Source organism: Trachurus trachurus (assembly GCF_905171665.1).
Source record: "Trachurus trachurus genome assembly, chromosome: 16".
NCBI lineage: Eukaryota > Metazoa > Chordata > Actinopteri > Carangiformes > Carangidae > Trachurus > Trachurus trachurus.
This window is the reverse complement of record NC_139902.1, coordinates 23,912,329-23,931,199: the sequence shown is the minus strand read 5'-3', so window position 1 is coordinate 23,931,199 and position 18,871 is coordinate 23,912,329. Positions and strand designations below refer to the sequence as shown.

General features: G+C 43.7%; 1 protein-coding gene across 6 annotated transcripts in view; it reads left to right on the top strand.

Moving 5' to 3' along the window:
• The window catches only part of LOC310999641 (plectin-like), a 110,705-nt gene that overhangs the window by 39,263 nt on the left and 52,571 nt on the right, over positions 1–18,871 (top strand). The window contains exon 1 of one of the 6 annotated variants that reach the window (XM_083990159.1): positions 12,429–12,872. The exons of the other annotated variants lie outside the window; for them this stretch is intronic. Within the exon in view, the coding sequence (XP_083846285.1) occupies positions 12,605–12,872 (268 nt within the window). The 5' untranslated portion in view covers positions 12,429–12,604. Of the gene's footprint in view, positions 1–12,428; positions 12,873–18,871 lie in introns of those variants that run through there. 6 annotated transcript variants of the gene reach the window in all.

The window sequence follows — 18,871 nt, the reverse complement described above, 5'->3', positions numbered from 1 at the left end:
GGATCCTGTGTCCAGTTTTGTTGTTTGATAGCTGGTTGCCCATGGCAGCAGCAGTAGCAGCAAGCCAACCTTCCCCCGGGACCTCAACCGTGGACGGCACATGGTATTTGCTAACCTGTGGGCTGTGTTGCTACAGCAACCAAAGCCCGGCATGGCCACACCCCATGTGTGGTTTACAGACACTGACTCATGGAGCAAGTATTCAAAGTTTTTTTTTTTTTTTTTTTGTTTAAATAATATGACTTTGTTTCATTGTTTGGGACTTTTCTTTCATGGCGGGAACCTATCTTTACCAGATGTCTCTACTTTTTCATACAATCACAATCTGAGGAAGGAATGAATGAGCTTTGCCGACTCATGGCCGGCTCTGGCTGGCACAAACACACTGGTGGCTTTTGGCTGGCAGTGCCACACCTGGCACACCCTACGGCCATTTTACGCCATCCCATCACCACGCTGCAGCTCCATTTTGTGAGGGTCCAGTGAAGCATGATTTATATTCAGCAATACTGAAAGGAGACTTTCAATGTTTCAATTATGCTTTTTTTGTAAACATGACTTACTCAATACTCAACACTCTGGAAGATGCACACATGTATTAATTTAACGGTAACTGCTGAGGCCGGTCAGTGTCAGTGTGGGGATTTTTGTTTTTAAGAAAGGAAAATGTGTCATTTACAGTGTCACAAAAAAAAAGAATGGAAAAGGATAAAAGGTTGTTTTTAATAATAATAATAATAATAATAATAATAATAATAATAATAATAATAATAATAATAATAATAATACTAATTATTATTATTATTATTATTATTATTATTATTATTATTATTATTATTATTATTGTTATTGTTATTGTTATTATTAAATTGTATAGAAAGATATTTTTCATGGTAGAGAATTTGATTTGTCAAAGGAATCGTTTAATATACTTCCCTCACCGTCAATGATTCAGAAAGACCAAAAACAAAACCAAGGATACACGAGTGCATCTCTGCACCTCATCCTGTCTTTGGTGGGCCAAAAAAAAAAAAGAAAAAAAGAAAAAATGACAGTGTCACTTTGTCCTTCATTGAAAATCCTCACTTAATTATCTTGTCATGTTTGTCAAGCTTCTTCTAATCACGGATCAGTGCAGGAACTAAAGTGTTCGCTCTGACACAGCCCAGCCGTCAACATTTATTAAAAACCGAACTGTGATTTGACAGGTTCATTTCCCTCCGCATCAGTCTGAACAGTGTGTGTCACTCTGCTCCGAGCCTGTTTACCTCAGTCTTGACTTTATATCTTCGTCTTATCTTCAAGGTCAGATGATTGCCCTGATTGGCAGCAAGTCAGAACTGATAAAAACTCTCCTCACTTTCATCTGGTCCTACCTTGAAATGCAGTTCCACCTGTTTGCTGTCTGACTTACCACTGAGAGAAAATTTGCATTGGAGCTCTGCGTGTTTGGACTGTTTCTCTTTTGCTTTGCTAATGTCCGACTCCAGCTCCAACATTAACACACTGCTTTTTATCGACTTACAAAAGGCTTGATCGCTCCCCAAAAACCAAGAAATAAGTATACAAGAGACAAAACCCGAGCTGTTGTTGTCGGGTGTATCTTGGACTTCTTGATAGCGCCTTTTGTTTTCGGGCTGTCTCTGTCTACATTTCTTGTCTTCCCCTTTTTTTTTCCAGTGTTGTCCACCCTTCATCTTAACCTCTGTGGCTGTAATTTGCGAGGTTGCCCGAACAAGGCGCTCACTGTGTATCTCGGTGTTGTTGGAATACGGCGTAGGCGACCTCAGATGTATGTGACATGGAGCAGGGTATCCGGGGCAGCGGGGAGGATGTGTCCAGCCCGGCAGGCCCCACAGATTTATCGTAGATGTTCCTCTGCATTTATGGGCCAGAGATGAAAAGATTCTCTTGTTCTTGTTTTTCCTCACAAACACCCTCCCTACCCTGAATGTACCCCTCCACCACCCATTCTTTCTCTCTTTTAGCCCCATCTTGTGTGGCATGTTGATCTGCTGGTCAGGCAGTGGGTCTCACAAGAGTGAAAACAAGACGTAGCAGTGTGGTTTTGACTGAGAGCAGACAGAAGGTGTTGTGTTTTGTTGGCGCTGCTGAAACCTGTGTGTAATATGTCAATTCAAAGCAGCATGGACAGAGGAGATCCCATTGGAGATCGATTCTGGCTCAGCCCAAGAAAAGGTAAGTGACTCTATACTGGAGAATGGTACAGTGAAGGCATGGCTCCCGGCACTGGTTGGATATACGTTCATGTCATGTCATGAAGAGGTGGGGCCACTTGGAGATGAGGCTTCTTTTTTTCTCTCTCATATTTTGAACTACTGGGAGTTGAGCATGTCATTGATCTCTCTTATGCAATTCCACATCGCCAAAATGGTGCAATACATCTCTTGCATGCTGATTCTGATCCCTGGCTGCTGTTTAGCTGAGCTGGCATTCAGCTCTCACAGGAGAAAGAACAAGAGAGCTGAGGGCTGGTTCAAATTTTCTGTCCAGATCTCACTGCTGGAACTTGTTTACAACACAAAGCATTTTTTTGTACTCACTGACTGTTTGCAGAACTCAGTTTTACATGAGAGTGGAAAGAACATATTCTACTTAGCTTATAGTAACGCTGCTGGAGGAAATTGTACCCTGTTCACAAAAAAGCGATTAATATACTTTGGCGTTCACAGCGTCGGTTTCAGGGAAAGTTCCTGTTGCCATCCCATGGTCGATGCTTAAGTGTTGGACATGGCAAATCTGTCACATTGCTGTGCCTGCTTTCAGTCTGGCCCCGTTTACCCCCTCACGGATGGGCTCCTGTCCAAATCGGAGAGGCTGTAGGGGGCGTCGTAAGGTTGGATACATACTGTAGAAGCTCCACCACTAACCCATGACGGAAAGCTTGTTAGAGTGACAGTAAGTAAGAATGAAGGGGACTTGGCAAACTTTTTCAGTGCTCCCGCTTATTTTTGGTCGGTAGAAGGAGGGCATAATCTCTGACTTCATTTCTTTCCACTCTGGAAAAGGAGAAGTCAGTGTGATCCGTGACTCTTGGATTTGAGAACACAAGCAAGGCCTGTCATTTTTTTAATTTTTTTTTTTACCTCAAGCACACATCAGTTTATAGATTTTCCATGTGCATTTACGTGTATATTGGTGAGACAAAAGCCAAGAGCTGGCTTTTCTTACTCTACCCACACAGTTAGGCTATTCTACTTGTGACATTAGCACAGATATTGCTGAGGCTCAGTCTTTCCCTAAAATCCACTCTGAACACTGCTGGATTTTTCTATCACTTTTACACAAGGTTACATAAACCTTATTTTACAAAACAATGGTTGTTGTCATGCTCCAAGGTTGCTTTTTACAAGCATTATATAACTTCAAGTACATTTACGAGGCAAGAAAAGTTTAGGTTGGCAGAGGCAACAGGAATAGTTCCCATAGAGTGTTGATTGATTTCAGAACTTTACTTTGTCTATTGTTCTGGCTCCTCAGCTCTGAGCAGAGAAAAAAAAATCTCCTTCTTTCTACCGTAATTTGCCCCTTGTTGCCTCAGTTATCCAAGAACAGTTGATTATTTATTTTTGCAGCAGTGTGAGGAATGCCAAAGACACCTCTCAGTCTTCCTCTCTGCTCTCTAGCTCCTAACACACAGTGGCTCTTTGTCTGCAGCCAATTTGTGGTTAAGCACACTTCTGCGGGTTTGAGTTCGGTGGTACAGTTTACAGTATATGTATTTATTTTCTTCTAGGAACTCCTGAAACTTATCTCTGTATCCTGACACATGGGATAGGATACATAGTTCCCCTCATGTCATCAATCCTTAACCCCACAAGATCGTCCCAATTACAGCCAGATTCACCAGGACCAGTCACTGCTAGAGGTTAATCCTGACACCTTCGTCCTTCTTGCATTTCAAAAGGCCACTTTCTCCGCGTGTTCATGTGCTAATTGACACCGTTCTTAATGCCGACCCACACAAATATCAGTCAAGGTTGTCATAAGGTTTCTGTGAGAGTGGGATTAAAGCCTCAAATGTGACAATTAGCAGAGAATAGTTCAAATAGTCAATGAATAAGTTAAGTTCATATATAGGCCAAAGTTATAAACTTGTACAATATATGACATGCTTAATGTTTAGGCCTTGAATTCAGATAAGACACCTCTCCACAATCAATGCTCAGGCCTGTGCAACGTTATGTTATGAATTGACATCATTATGAATGAAAGCAAATAGAAAATATATGGGGGAAAAAATTCAAACCTGCCGAGTTGCTTTTCTTAAACTGCAACCACATTAGTATTTACTTTGAGCTAAAGGCTAATATTATGATCTTAATATGTACAAATATAATGTTTTCTGTGTTAAACCTCTTTGTTTGAAGCTAAAGGGAACTAGTTTTGCAGGTATTTAGTGATGAGCCAGTTTTTTGTTGTTGTTGTTGTTGTTTTTTAGCAAGTTTAATTTGTGGCCTGATCATGGTGTGAGATGAAAAATTAAAATATGAAGTTTGATTAAATTAGAACAAGATTAAATTAGATCAAGTTAAATTTAATCATCAAACTGTTTGAATTTCTCTTGAATGAAACTTGAATGTGTGCATAAAATGTCTACAGTAGGTAATCCATGTCACTTCAGTTGGACCAAGAGTGATCAACCAGCCAATACAGCAGTACAAGAGACAGCTAGCATGTCCAGTCTGATATCAGTCCCAGAAATAGCTGCTGCAGTAGTTTATTTATTATGTTAAAAGTATGCAACATTAACATTCAAAGTTCCAGAAAAGACAAAAATGTTAATTTAACTCATTGAGTGCCAACCACGTAATTTCTCGTTTTTCGTTCCCATGCGTTGAGTGCCGAAAACGTAATTTTACGTTTTTTGCTTTTTTTTTAAATTATGAAAATAGACACTTTAATACACATTATATGTAAATTTGGGGACTCTACGACGAGGAGAACTGAAATAGATGACGATCAAAGTCACATGACAGCTCATGATCTGGAAGTTTTTATCATAACTCGGCTTCTGCAAACGAGTTCTGCATGCAGATGCAGCGCAGCTGCTCTGCTCTCACCCGCGCTGCTGCTCCAGCTGCTCGGAGCTGAACCAGGAAGCTCTCAGCCGACAGTCCGCCCGGTCTTCATCTGGAGCAACACCGTGTCCTCCCCAAAGTCCTCCCGCGGTAAAATCTGATGGTCTCTGGACCAAAGCAGACCGGCATCACCGACCCGTACCACAGAAGGACCGCGACCACCGGCGGGACCGGTCTTCCCGAGCCGCGGTGGCCGACAGACCCTCACGCTCCGCGGGGAGAAGCTGTGACACGGCACGGTGCGTCTGTGTTATTGTTGTTTAGTGGCGCCCCCCCCGCCCCCGATGGTGGTTTTGTGAATAGAACAACAACTGTTGTATATATTTATCTTATACGAGCCCTTTGATCCAGAAATGCGAGTGTCAGAAGAGCGACAGACACAAACAGCGCACCTTTCATAAAAGACGCTGTATCTCCTTTTCTAGAAAAAAAGGAGGGATTTTGGTGAAACCCAGCCATGTTTAGCTTGACTTTTCTCAGGAACAGAGGCACGTAGAAACAAACGGTTTGTGGCCACTTGAAGCATTAAGGTAAACCTTTCAATTGAGCCACAGTATGTGTTGGTGGCAATAATATAGAATACACTGTGGCTCTACATAAAAAGTCAAAAATGGTCTAAATTGCCGGTACACTTGACTAAAACTTTGGAAAGGAGCGCGGCACTCAATGAGTTAAGTACAGTTTAAATAATCAATTAAAATTAATTACCCTGACAGCCTATAATTACTGCGGTGACATCCCCTCCCACCATATGACGCAATTGTAACTGTAACTTCAGCACATTCCTGAATTAGAGGCGTTTGTGCTTTAACATTCATCAGCAATGTCAGGGGGCACAGCTGTCCCGTACTGGGGGGTCACCAACAGCCAACTAACTCGGACAAGTTCCACAAATAAAAAATAAACTTGTAATCCAAATATAAAGACAGTCCTCGGACATTGCAGAATGATTTGTCAAAGCTTCAAAAGTGAAGGCCATGGTTTGAAATAGAGTAAAGGCCACAATCCACATTTGCCTTGCAAAGCTGGATGTCCAAAACTCTTTCTGTCTGGTATATTCACCTGCTTTTAACACTGAAGAAATGTATTTTCTTTTACCTTTTTTATTGTTTGTCTCACACTAAATTTTACAAATTGATGACATAAGGTGTCAACACAGGTTTTCCTAAAGGACAAGAAAGATCCTCGCTGACCTTTGCCTTCCCTGGAAGAGACTGAAGTGGCTTGGATCTGATATCAGAATAGAGGGCACGTGTGCAGCCCGACCAATAGACCCTAGAGCAGAAGGCCTTTACGATGGGCCAGTCGCCAACCACCATCAGTTGGTGGTGACAAGTCTATTCTGGGACTCTTGGAGGTCTGAAACTCCTACTGAAGCAGAAGTGGGCTCCTAACCAGGAAACTATTCAGGCACTTCCCCAAAGTCATATTACTCCTTTATCTGCTTCAATCAATCACAACCTGCTGCTCTGTGGTAGGCTGCTACTATGTCTGTTTATGTTCAGAATAAAATTAGATTACATTAGTTCTATAGTGAGTGAGTGTGCGTCCCATTCCCCGTGAGATTTCTGTCTATTTTTAATCTGTTAACTCCACCTCAAACTTTCACACAACGACTGTAACGAGCGCGTCGGTGTGAAAAGCAGAAGCACAGGTTTGTCCAGTCTGGTCATACAGTGTTTCTTGGGCATATTTCATATTTGGATGGCTGAGGGGACTGGGCTTCGAGCCACAGTAAGGGTCATTGTGGGAAGTTTGAAGTTCACTGAACACTTTGTGCATAAACAGTGCATGAAATCACATTGATATGCAGCCCAGACAGCACAGGCACCATGCTTAGCGATGCAAATTACCCCAAATGATATAGCTCCAGGCTAGAATTCTGCACACAGGGTTGATCAGCATACCGCTGGCGCTTATTTGCGTATTTTGCATTGTATTAGTTTTTTGTGTGTGTCTCAACAACTTCCTTATACGTTATATAACCTCGTACCGAAGGGGTTGAAAGATAAAACCCTTCAGAACCGACCTGACGTGACTTCAACACATTTACTTAAGCCTGAGCTTACAGATTCACATGCACCAACACAACCAGCCTATACCTGCTACCACCACCACCATCACCATCACAACAACCACCACCATCCCTGCTTCAATGTCAGGCAGACTGCAGCATGTCAATGATAAAACTTTTGTTTCGTAATACAGAGGAATGTCTTTCTTGCACAATGAACCTAAGAATTCCTTTGTTCTTCTTTTTGAAGCTCCTCCCAATGTTCAGTCTGAGTCATTAACTTCACCTGCACCACAATGATAATATGATTCACGGTTATTTAGGCAATATCTCCTTTAGGTGGAGCGCATACTGTCACAGCCAGGGGCATCACTACTGGGTCTGTGTAGACAGATGTCAGACGACTGTTATGTGAGATGAATTCTTTTGACAACATAATTGAAAGGTATTTGTGAGGTGCAGAACATTATTACCAAAACTACTACTTTCTGTTTTGCCAAAGGGTTTGAATCTTTTTGACAAGTTGTCACATTTAATGTTAGTCTCTCACATACGTATGTAAAAAGAATATACTGTATATAGTGATATTTTCTGATTAGCTTGATTGCCGATGAAAGTTTGACTAAGTGCTAATAGTTTGTGTCAGTTCACAGTGTCTCTGCAAATACTGCTCTGATGAATGACAGTGAGGTCCAGGTGTCCAGGACAACAGATTTATGGTCTGCTGCTCCACTGTAGCCCTGAAAGCGGATCTGTCTTACTCAGTACTGGCTCACTTTATTTGACTGTTGCCATGGCAAATAAAAGAAGAAGAAAACAGTTTTCCACCAGTGTTTGGATGTGTGTTTGGATGTGTAATAGAAAGTGTGGTTTCAAACGGCAGCAGGGAGAATGCATCATTTCTCTGCTGCCCATTCACCACTATAATTTCGCAACTAGATCACCGTGTTCCAGCCGTGTACTGTCTGCTTATTCAACACCCCTCGTCTTTTCAACGAGAAGAGTGAACATGTGCTCCTCTGCTCTGTCCCACAATAGTCAGTTTTCTTTCCAGTTTGGCTCTAACTGGCTTGGCCAGGGGACACTCACTGACACAGAGAGAGACGAACGGGAGACAGATGTACAGGAGAGAAAAGTGATCTAGGATGGAAATCTGATATCATGTTCCTGGGAGTGCTGAAAAGGTTAGCTATAATGCACAGTTCTTTATATAGTTGTGCAAGAAAGAGTCTCACTTCCCAGCTAAATGGAGGAATGAAGCCCTAATGTTAGCTGTCTGGAGCAGCAACACGTCTTTATGGAGCTTTGCAGCCTGTTGCATCACTTTAATGAGCAGCAATGGGAAACACTGATTCGTCTACGTAGTTTCCTTTTCTTGCTGGCTGGGAAACCCTCCAAACAAACAGATATGAATAGAATAAACCTAATATTAGCGCTGCCAAATATCAAACCTACAGTGTGTGTCATAGCAGTATTTTTTCCTATCCTATAAAAAGATTTGTAAATGTTTCTGCCTATCAAAGGAGAGCAAAGTACATTCAATTTGACTTGCATATTTACTCTTCAAATATCACCAACCTTTACTGTGGACGGCCAAACATAGTATCTGAAAACCACACCCTGTGTGTAGAGTAAAAGCTTTTCAGTGATACCTGATCAAGAAATATGTAAAACAAGACACTTGTAGTTGATATGGACGCTCAGTGAGTCTCGTCGCTGCAGGGCAACTGGTTCACTCTGCCTTATAACTAATCTCTGTTTAGAAGCGTCCATTCGGGTGTGTATGACACGAAGGGTGTGTTTCAGCCAGTGTGTGTTTAGAGGTGTGTGTCCGCTGTGTGTGTGTGTGTCTGCATTTTACAGGAGGCGTGTGCTCTCTTGTATGGGTGGGCGTCTCCGTAAAAGTCACAGAGCTACAGAACATGTGCTCAAACAGCCTTTGCCCCATTCATTTGACTTTGCGCCGTCTTTATACCAATCAATTTATTGCAGTCATTCATTTTTTTTCTTTGCCTCCTACTTCCTGCGGTACTGTTTACTTTAGTGAGAATTTTTTTCCATGCCAGTTTTTTCCCCCTAAGAAATAGAGAGAGAAGGTAGGAGGAGCCGGACAGAGAAGTGTGCTTCTCTCTCTCTCTCTCACACTCTCTCACACACGCTGACTCTCTTCCATTCTGTCATTGCCATCTCGGCAGAACGGAGACTGTTCATTCCCAGCCACGCTGAATCTAGGTTGGGACAGCAAACTTTTGACTTTGTTGAAGTCACAGAGGAATATTCTTTTTCTTCGACTGAACCAAAGGAGAAAACAAGAGGAAGACAAAGTAAGAAAAAAAGATTTCAAGGATTTGTTCTTTCGTTTTTGTTCTAATTGAATTGAGAAACACGTGACAGCCGGTCTTGCCACTGGATTCTTTCACACGAGACGTGAGATAATCTGATTCCTCTCACTTTGATGTTGTGCATTTGACTTTTCACTATAGAGAGTATACTGACATAAAGCACAATGGTTGCTGGAATGCTGATGCCTCTTCATGACCTGAGGGCTATCTATGAGGTCCTGTTTCGAGATGGTGTCATGGTGGCCAAGAAGGACAAGAGGCCTCAGGTCAAACACCCTGAGGTGCAAAGTGTGAGCAATCTCCAAGTAATCCGTGCCATGGGGTCTCTGAAGTCCAGGGGCTATGTGACGGAGACATTTGCCTGGAGACATTTCTACTGGTACCTGACCAACGAGGGCATTGTTTACCTGCGTGACTACCTCAAACTTCCTCCTGAGATTGTCCCTGCATCCTTGCAGAGGGTGAGGAAGCCAGCTGCCACTCTAGCCGTTGCTCACCGGGCTGCGCGGGTCCAATCTGTGGAAGGTCCGACATCTTATGTTCCCAAACCAGGTCGCAGGGGCGAAGCAGAAAGCCAAGAGGGACTGGTCGAGCGTCAAGGCTACCGCCATAAGATGACGGGCCCTGGTGAAAAAGAAAGTTACACTGACAGGACCCCAAGGTTCAGGGGTCGTCCACTGTCAGCAGAACCAGTGAGGCCAAAAGCATCATGGGATGTGGAAGACCAGTCTCAGCCGCTGTTCAGGAGGGGGAACGGCTTCAGAACCGAGGCAGCGATGATGGAGGAGAGCAGGGTGAAAAGAGTGTCTCGTCAGCAGCCTGAAGTGAGTGGTGAGAAGCCAGTAACAACGTCACAGGAGAGAAGAGTGTTTGAGGTCCAAAACGAGAAGGTGCCAAGTTCTGTCCCTGTTCGGACAGCAGCTTTCAAACAGGATGTGTCACAGACCACTCTGACATCAGCGTCCTCCAAAACAGCCCTGCCATTAGTGGTGGCTGCTGTTGCTGTGGCTGCAGGTGGTGCAACATCAAAGATGCCAGCTGAGCCTTCTGCTCTCAAAACAAATAAAGAAAAGCCCAAGATCACCGATGAAAAAGCGTCAATCAAGTCAAGTGAAATGGTCACAAGCAATACATTTACCACAATGCTCCATGATGGTAAGGTTAAAGAGGAGAAGACAAAAACAGTGATTATGGAGACAGTTAAATCTGCTGTAGTGAAGACTACAGTTGAAACTACAACTGATAAAGTGAAGCCCCAGGCAGTTGCTACAAAGCCAACTGCTCAGGAAACCTCGAAGCTTCTTATTGAGACTACCAGCACCACCCCTGTCATTGCGAAACCTGCTAATAAAGATGTCAAGGAAGAAAAGGATCAGAAAGTCAAGGTGAAAGAGGAATCAATTAAACCTGCACCTCCAGCTGAATCAAAACTAGACGGGAAGGCCAAGAAAACTGCCAGAGTAACTGTTACTCAGGAGACCACCAAACCTCTACCTGACAGCCCCACCAGCAAGCCAGTATTGTCCACTGAGGCAGTAAAGCAGATCTCCAAAGTTCAAGTGACTCAGGAGCCCATTGAAGCAACCTCAGTGAATCTGTCAGCAAAGCCTAAGAGCGATGAAGTTCCTTTGAAAGCTATGAAACAAACTGAATCCTCAAAAATTGAAGTTACAACAACTACTGTGAAAACCACAGTAACAGAGATTATTATGAAACAGGAGAAGGCAGACGTGAAGGTGATTCCTCATGTCAAGAAAGATGACTCAGTGGAGGAGGCCCCTAAAGTCCCCCAGACCACTCAAAATGTTGATGCCACAGAGGTGGTTAAAGAAACCAAACAAATGGTTGAGGGAAGCTCCAAATCCAAAAAAAAGAAAAAGAAATCTCCAGGTGAGAAGAGTATCAATAACGAGGAGCCACCTGACACAAAGGTGGAGAAGGTCATGGAAAATACCCTCCAACCCACGCCAGCGATCACCTCGGAGCCTTTAACTGTGTCTACCAGTGTAAAGACAGAGAAAAAGGCTGAAATCAAAAAGGAGAGTGAGCAAATCAAAAGCATCCCTAAACAAACTGATGGGAAGACAAAGGAGGAAGTCCCTAAACAGGCTGAGACTGCTACTCAAGAAGCATCAGTACCAGTTGACAAGGTCCCTACAGCACCCCCAGTGGAACTTGTAGATAATGCACCAGTAAAAGAGAAGGTTGAGAATAGCAATGTCAGCAAGATCACACAGGGACCATTATCCCCCAAGGGCGAGGTAAATGCTAAGTTGCCCCACATGGAGCCAGTGAAATCTGAGGCAACACTTGTCAACAAAGTCGAAACAGTGACTGTGCAGAAAATAACTCAAGTGGAGCTCATACAAGAAAGCTGCAAAGCTGAAAAGAAAACTTCGGCACCACTGTCAGGGTCTGAAAAACCCACAGATGAGACCAAATCCCCGATAAGCACAGAGAAGGCTGCAGAGGAATCTTCAAAGAGCAAGAAGAAAGGGAAAGGGAAAAAACAGGCTAAGGCACCAGAAACAGAGACTATAAACACAAAGCCTGTCCTTTTGCCTGAAGCGAAAGCATTGCCCTGCACTGACATGACATCACTGCCCAAGACCACAGTTAAAGACAGCCCTGTCACGGCCTCTGAGCTGACAGAAACTAATGTTTCTCCAAAGATGACTCCCGAAAGAATGTGCAGTGAGGAAATTGTGCAGGCAGCAGCTGTGCTCTCTGAGGCCCCGGCAGACAAAGGGGAGGTGGAGCCAGCTCTGCTCTCTGTAGAAAAAATCAAGCGGGAGGTTCCGAAACCAAAAACATCCTCCACTGCAAGGGAAGCACCCGCAGCCGGAGAATTAGCGTCAGCAGCACTAGCAGTAACAGCAGAGGCAGCTGTAGCTCAGGCAGTGGCCAGCCCCCTAGTCAAGCAAGAGGAGCCTCCCAGAGTTGCACAACATTTGGCCAGTCAGGCAGCAGAGCGCAGCACAGAGAAAAGGCTCTCTGAGTCGGAGGCCCTAAAGCAAGGGGAAGAGAAGAAGAAGAGTGACTTGAAGGAGGACACACCCTCTGCCACTGCCACTGCCACACCCGCACTCGAGGCTCACCTGAGCGACACCTGCGAGTCTCTGAGTTCTGACACTGACGAGGCCGCCATGCGGAGGAAAATTGTTGTGGTAGAAGAGATAGTGGAGGTGAAGCAGATTTTCAGTCCATCTGGGGAGCAGTCACCTCCTCCAGCTGCACAACCTGAGGGGGAAGAAGAGGAGCTGGATCTGGATGTTCTGGAGGCACTTGCCATTGAGCGTGCACTTCGGTCAGGGGCTGCAGGGGACACTGTGCAAGGAGCCTCACCTGAAGCAGCAGACTGGGACCACTCACTGGAGGAGCCAGAGGAGAAGACTTGGCCTAACTTCATAGAAGGTTGGTTTGAGCGTGCGCCACTTAACCTACATCCTGCCGTGCCCTACTCTCTCTACGCATGTGATGTAATTGCTATTGTATGTATCCCACCTTTCTTTGAAATGTGGGAGGTCTTAGGTAGGGGATTTGACGTCTGCTCTACTGATGTCCTTTCAGATTACCATGCACTTCATACTGAGGAACATTCTCGTACTGTAGTCGTCTCTGACGTCTTTTCCAAATTATTATTTTGGGGTGATTTGATTACAGTTCATGGCTTAAAGTTGCATGTTACTGTATAGAGCCAAGCCTCTATTTTGCGAGGCAGTCGAGGCAATCTCTCTTTAGGAATAGATTCAGTGAGATGGTGAGAAGAGTCTACTGAGATGAGGCTGTGATTTCAATTATCCGAGTGTTAAAATAGATGAAATAGAAATAGAAGTTTCAGTGACACTGTCATAACACACCCTGAACTGTATTCTGAGACACTGTCAGGTTTCACACACCCAATATGACATGTGCTTCTTCTTCACAGATACAGGTGAAGGTTTTACTTAGAAACTACATATAACCTGAAAAATAAAGTCATAGAAATGATAAACTACAAATAAAACCTGTAAAAAATCTGTAATCTCCCACCCACCCCACCCTTTCTATTTACATGCAACAGCAATAGTTATTGTTCTGTTGAGCAGATCGAAATCCAAAATCACACGGGTGTGGGTGTGGAATCCCAGTTCTGTTGCAATAAATTAAGTTGTGCACACTGTCGCGATCTCTGGAGCCACATCTGACTGTTTGCCAAATGTGATAATGCAGACCTGCACTCATTCCAACAAGGTGGGGCTGTTTTCTGTGATTCAGCCTCGCCTGTTCCCAACAGAGATAGTTGTGTGAGAGTTAAAGCCAGACTGTGAGAGAGAGAGGGGGGTGTGGTGCTTTTGGGAGGATTTCTCCTCTTTGCTCCAGTAATACTGTGTACTTGGCACGAGTTTATGTTCTGCATGTTTTTTTTCTTCTTACTCCATCTAGTCTGACTCATTCGTGAGATGAGAATGCCCCTGGCTTATCATGATGTAAAGGAATGTGTAGGATATGGGAGTTATGTTAACAGTGTGAGAGCAGCTATGTATGCCATGGCCATCTTCCTTTTACTGGATCCAGAAAAAAAAAAAGTTGCCATGTGATGCTGGGGTGGCTTCTGCTGAAGTGAAACCTGCATTACTCATATTAAATCATGATGCCAAGGCTTGTTCATGTGACTCCAGATTTTGTAAAATGTCTAAATTTTCACAAGGGGTAAAAGAAGATGTTATTTTGGCTAGCGTGTTCATTTCGGTATATCCCCAAGAGGTAGAATGGAAAGGACTTCACATGGGCGTTGTCTGTGAGCACTGGACACAGAGTCAGGAAGTTGGAATAGCTTACTCACAGCTCCATGGGTGTGTTTGTTTGGTTCCACACGTGACAGTAGATCTGGATTCAATTAGCAGAATAAGTCCCTTTTGCAATTAGATAGAAATGCTATGACTCATATATGCAGTGAACAACATATGCAATTGAGGATATCAGGGATTTACACAGTGGTGCCATCAGAGGACACCGGTGTTTACTAACCCACTGCTGACATCTGCTGTCCACTAACTTCCATTGTCATCTTGTCAAATACATCTACAGATACTGAAGAGGTGTTCAAGCTGAAACTACAAGTGATTTCTATTTCACTTTCTGATGTCAAGGAATCTTGTTTTCTTTATGGTTATGGAGCTTGACATGAGGCTGGATGTGCCGCATGTTGCCAAAGCGAGTTTCTATCAGATTTCACCTGAGATATGATAAGAGTTAGTGTTAGATACGGTTTACAGACAGTACTGTTTTTAGAGCTGTTATCCTTCCTAGTGTGGTATTCCTGGTATGTTAGCTAAAGCTGTCAGCAGATTCAGTTACAGCCTTGGGTTATTGTTGCCGTTAAACACTACATTTATGTAAGTGTGCTTTTCTGCAGCTCCTTTTTTTTTATTGCATCAGTGATGTGGAAACCAGGAAGAAAAAAAAAGGATTTGAAAATCTTTTTGCCACAAAAACGTTGATTTCACAACATGGGCTCCTGAAGCTGGTTTCAGTTTCAAGGGAACACTTTTGATATGTGATGTGGCACTTTTGATTTTCTGTTGAATGAATGAACGGCGCTGTACGGACTTGTGACAAAAGTTGTGCCATGGAGTCTTCTTTTATGAACTGGAGTCTGGACATGGTTGATTGGCTGTTTGAATTCTGCCCACACATGGCACCAGGGCCAATTAGACTAAATCACATCCCAGACGTGCCACAGAGGTCCCCGGTGTTTTTTCATCTCTGAAAATCCTGCCTGTGCATAGTTGTGTGATTGGCGAAATGAACAGCTACAGTGTGCTGCAGCTCTGTGCCTTTCATTATGGTGGCACATCATTTTTATGCCGTGACTCACTCGGACCATTCTGAAATCTGAGGGCTTGAGTTATGTGCCTGACCTTTCTTTGAGCAAGAAAAAGAAAAGAACTGAGCGACATGATGAATGTTCAAAAGTCATGCCGTCTATCAGTAGATTGTGTTGGGAGTTGGCAGCTTCAGCAGAATCTGTTGCTTCTGTTTCTGGCACGACGGTCGTGTTTTTCTCAAACCAAAGCAAATAACCTTAGCTGCCATGTCCTATCCTTTACCGCTGACTCCACTTGTGGAACCATTTCTAATTTGTCATCATGAATGTCAGAACATATCGGCCTACATGTCATAATCTGTGACACAAACACTCCGAGCAAACATTTTGACAAAGACGAGTTGTTGACATAAGAATTTAAAAACACACAGTCAGAACGAAACTTGAGAGGAGTACTGCAGCCTGTCGTCCTCATGTCTGTGATATCGGCCCAAAACTGTTTGAGAAATTACTGATGGCCCGGGACGACACAAATAATCTACTGTAGTTTACACAGCATCATGAGCTACCAAAACAAACGTTTAGTGGCCAGTTTGATATTGGGTTTAATGGCAGTCTGTTTCAACATAATGACTAGAGGCTAGGCAGTGAAGAGGAATTAGAAATCTGTCGTTGCAGTGTAATAGCTAACTCACTGTAGGCCAAACCATGGAAACAGGCAGATCGATCACATGTGGAATATATTTAGGGTTTGGCCAAGATGGTTGTGACGTTAGTCATTTCCCAGGCTGCATGTTGGACCCTATTACAGGCCCATGTCTCACACCCCTTCTGTGCGTCAGAAAAACTGATTTTTCATTTTTCAAACCTCAACATTTACATTATTCCATGGGGTGTGTTTATCTTTAAGTCCCCAAGTTCACCCCTCGTGTTTGCCCTTTTAGGTTTTGACCCTCGTTTTCTGCTGTATTTTCTCAAGAGACACCTCACCACCTGCTCAGTTTAAATAAAGGAAAGCAATGTTTACGATATGGAAAATGGAGCGTCCGCTCCACATGGGTATAGATTGAGACAACAAGTATTTCCCTCTGGACACAAGCTCAGAATGCCTTTCGTGCGTGTGTCCTAACATGAATGCTATGTGTATGAGGCGCCTGAGTTCAGGAGTTCACAAATGCTGTTGGATGTTGATGGAGGTTGTCCCTGCGATCCTCTGTAAATCCCCATCACGGTTCCTCAGCATCGCCGCCTTCAATTCACACATGACATCCATCTGTACTCCCCATGTTTCATGGGAGGGGACGAAGGAACCCAGCTCAGCTCTCCAGACACTGAGTGGAAATACTTTTCGTATTACAGAGAAATGGAGCCAGTTGTCGGCGCTAGAACTGACAAAGCCCTATGCATATACATTTAGATATTGATCTATATTTAGAGACTGCTGTGCATTGCTGTGATCCCTAAAGCAACAAGAGATAAACGCTGAAAGCCGCGGCCATGCTCTCAGCCTGTCCGTCACCAAACTTGACGTTGGTAACGGAATAAGTGCGAAGCAGATTTTAAAAAGTATTCCACAAGTGTTTTAGTTCTCAGTTTTCATATTGCTATTTCTGTCCACTTAGTGTTCCTGCCAGTATTTTCTTTTCCCCATAATGCCATTGGACATTTTAACTCATGTCATTCACAGTTGTGTGACAATGAGTAACAATCTTATTGTACTTAATGTGTCATGAGGGGAGCACTAAAAGCAGTTCCAACTTTTAGATCACTAACAAGTAGAATAAGGTCAGCACCAAAAACCTGGATCACATTACGTCATGTCTTATAAACCATGCTCCTGGCGATATAATTAAGATGTTTCTACTTTAGAAAGTACTGACAGCATTAAGTCCAAATAGCAACTCAACTGTCATGTGTTAATCACATTGTACCCTGAGGACTCAGACTCATAATCCAATTCTGTTCAAATGTACAATTGATAACGGAGGTTATTTTTTGATGAGGCCGCCTGGCTAATGAAAAGCCCAGATCTGATTTCTAGCTAGAGATGTGACTGAACATCACATAATAAACCTTCTACCCACCACCGCCATCATCAAAAAGAGCGAGAGCTTGTGTTTGTGGGGGTTCTTGTCTCTAGGGGGCGAATTAAGCCAAGTGTCCCGCCAGAGCACTTCCATCAGTTTCTAACTGTGACACAGTGTGATCATCTGGCTCTGGTGGATATTTATAACCCCTCTGTCAGCTCCAGCCCTCTCCCAACTCCCTGGCCACCCACCCCTCTCTGCCCTGTGAGCCCCTCGCCCCCGCGCCTGCCCCCTTCCCCAGGCTTGACGTGTCCTCCCTCCTCCCCTGGCCACGGGAGAGCAGGCTGACGGATCCCAGCAGCAGGCACAGCCTGTCAAAATTCAACACAAGGGGAGAAACAAGGCAGTTCAGAGCAAACAAACAGGAGCGTGTCCCGTACTCTTCATTCCCCCTCTGCCCAGCTCTCTTCGTCTTCTTCTTCTTCTCGACCTCCTCTTCCTCTCTGTACCGTCTCTTAGATGAAGATCATACCTGGTAGGTCCACAGAGTGGGGGGGTTGTTGTTGTTGTTGTGGCGTGTCTGCCTGTGTTTGTCTGTGTGGCTGCTGTCTGTGTTCTTGGCAAACACACAAAAATCTTGTTGTGTTCCCACTAGGCTGTGCACACAACAGAGACGCACACATTCACATGTAACGAACAGCAACCTTCGGCTACATGCAGCCCAGATTGTGTTCCATATTTAAACCTGTCCACGATGTGACTGGCTTGAATGATGAGTGAGGTTGGATGCCTGCTATGTTTTTTCTTTATTTGTTGGTATGTAGATAGAAAGTGGGTGAGGGCACGGGAGGTAATGTTGACCCCACCCTTCTTTCTACCTTTAGGAGGTGTATCTCCTCTGTGTATGTCTGACAGGAATGTCAACAAGCAGAGGCGGCTCGTAAAGACAGTATTTTATTGAAAAACTAATTCTTTTTTCCGTTGAAGTGTGTGTAAGAGACACAGCTGTTTGCTTCTGCGATATTTCAGATTGCCATAAAAACCAGAACCACCTGTTATGGTTCTGTACAAGCCTAGAGCTGAAGTGCTTGTTATTGTTTTGAAATGAATGATACAGCTTTTGTATTTATAGCCACTTCTATTGCTGTGTTATCAGCAAGTTGTGTTTTTTATCTAATGCAATAAAATCTACTAGTAATTAATAAGTCTGGAGGGTATTGTGATTGCACGGCAGGCTGAACTGACCTCAGGATGTTGATATCTGTCTGTCATTGCTTTAATGGATTTGACCCTTTTCCTCAGAAATGCGCTGTGTGTCAGACGAATGCAGATAGCCAGATCATTTTAACTGATAATATGAAGGCAAGGCAATCTTATTTGTATAGCCCATTTTTACAAACAGTTGAAGTGGTTGTTGCAATAAGATGGCACATGAGGGTGTACTAGATAAGGAGGAAGTTGATGTAGGGCTTTTTCATCCTAATAATTGCAATACTTGAAAGATAGAATAATAACCCAGCAGAGATAAGAGCTGGAGCTGGATTTGGAAAAAGCGTATTTGATTACTTCAGCTTCTA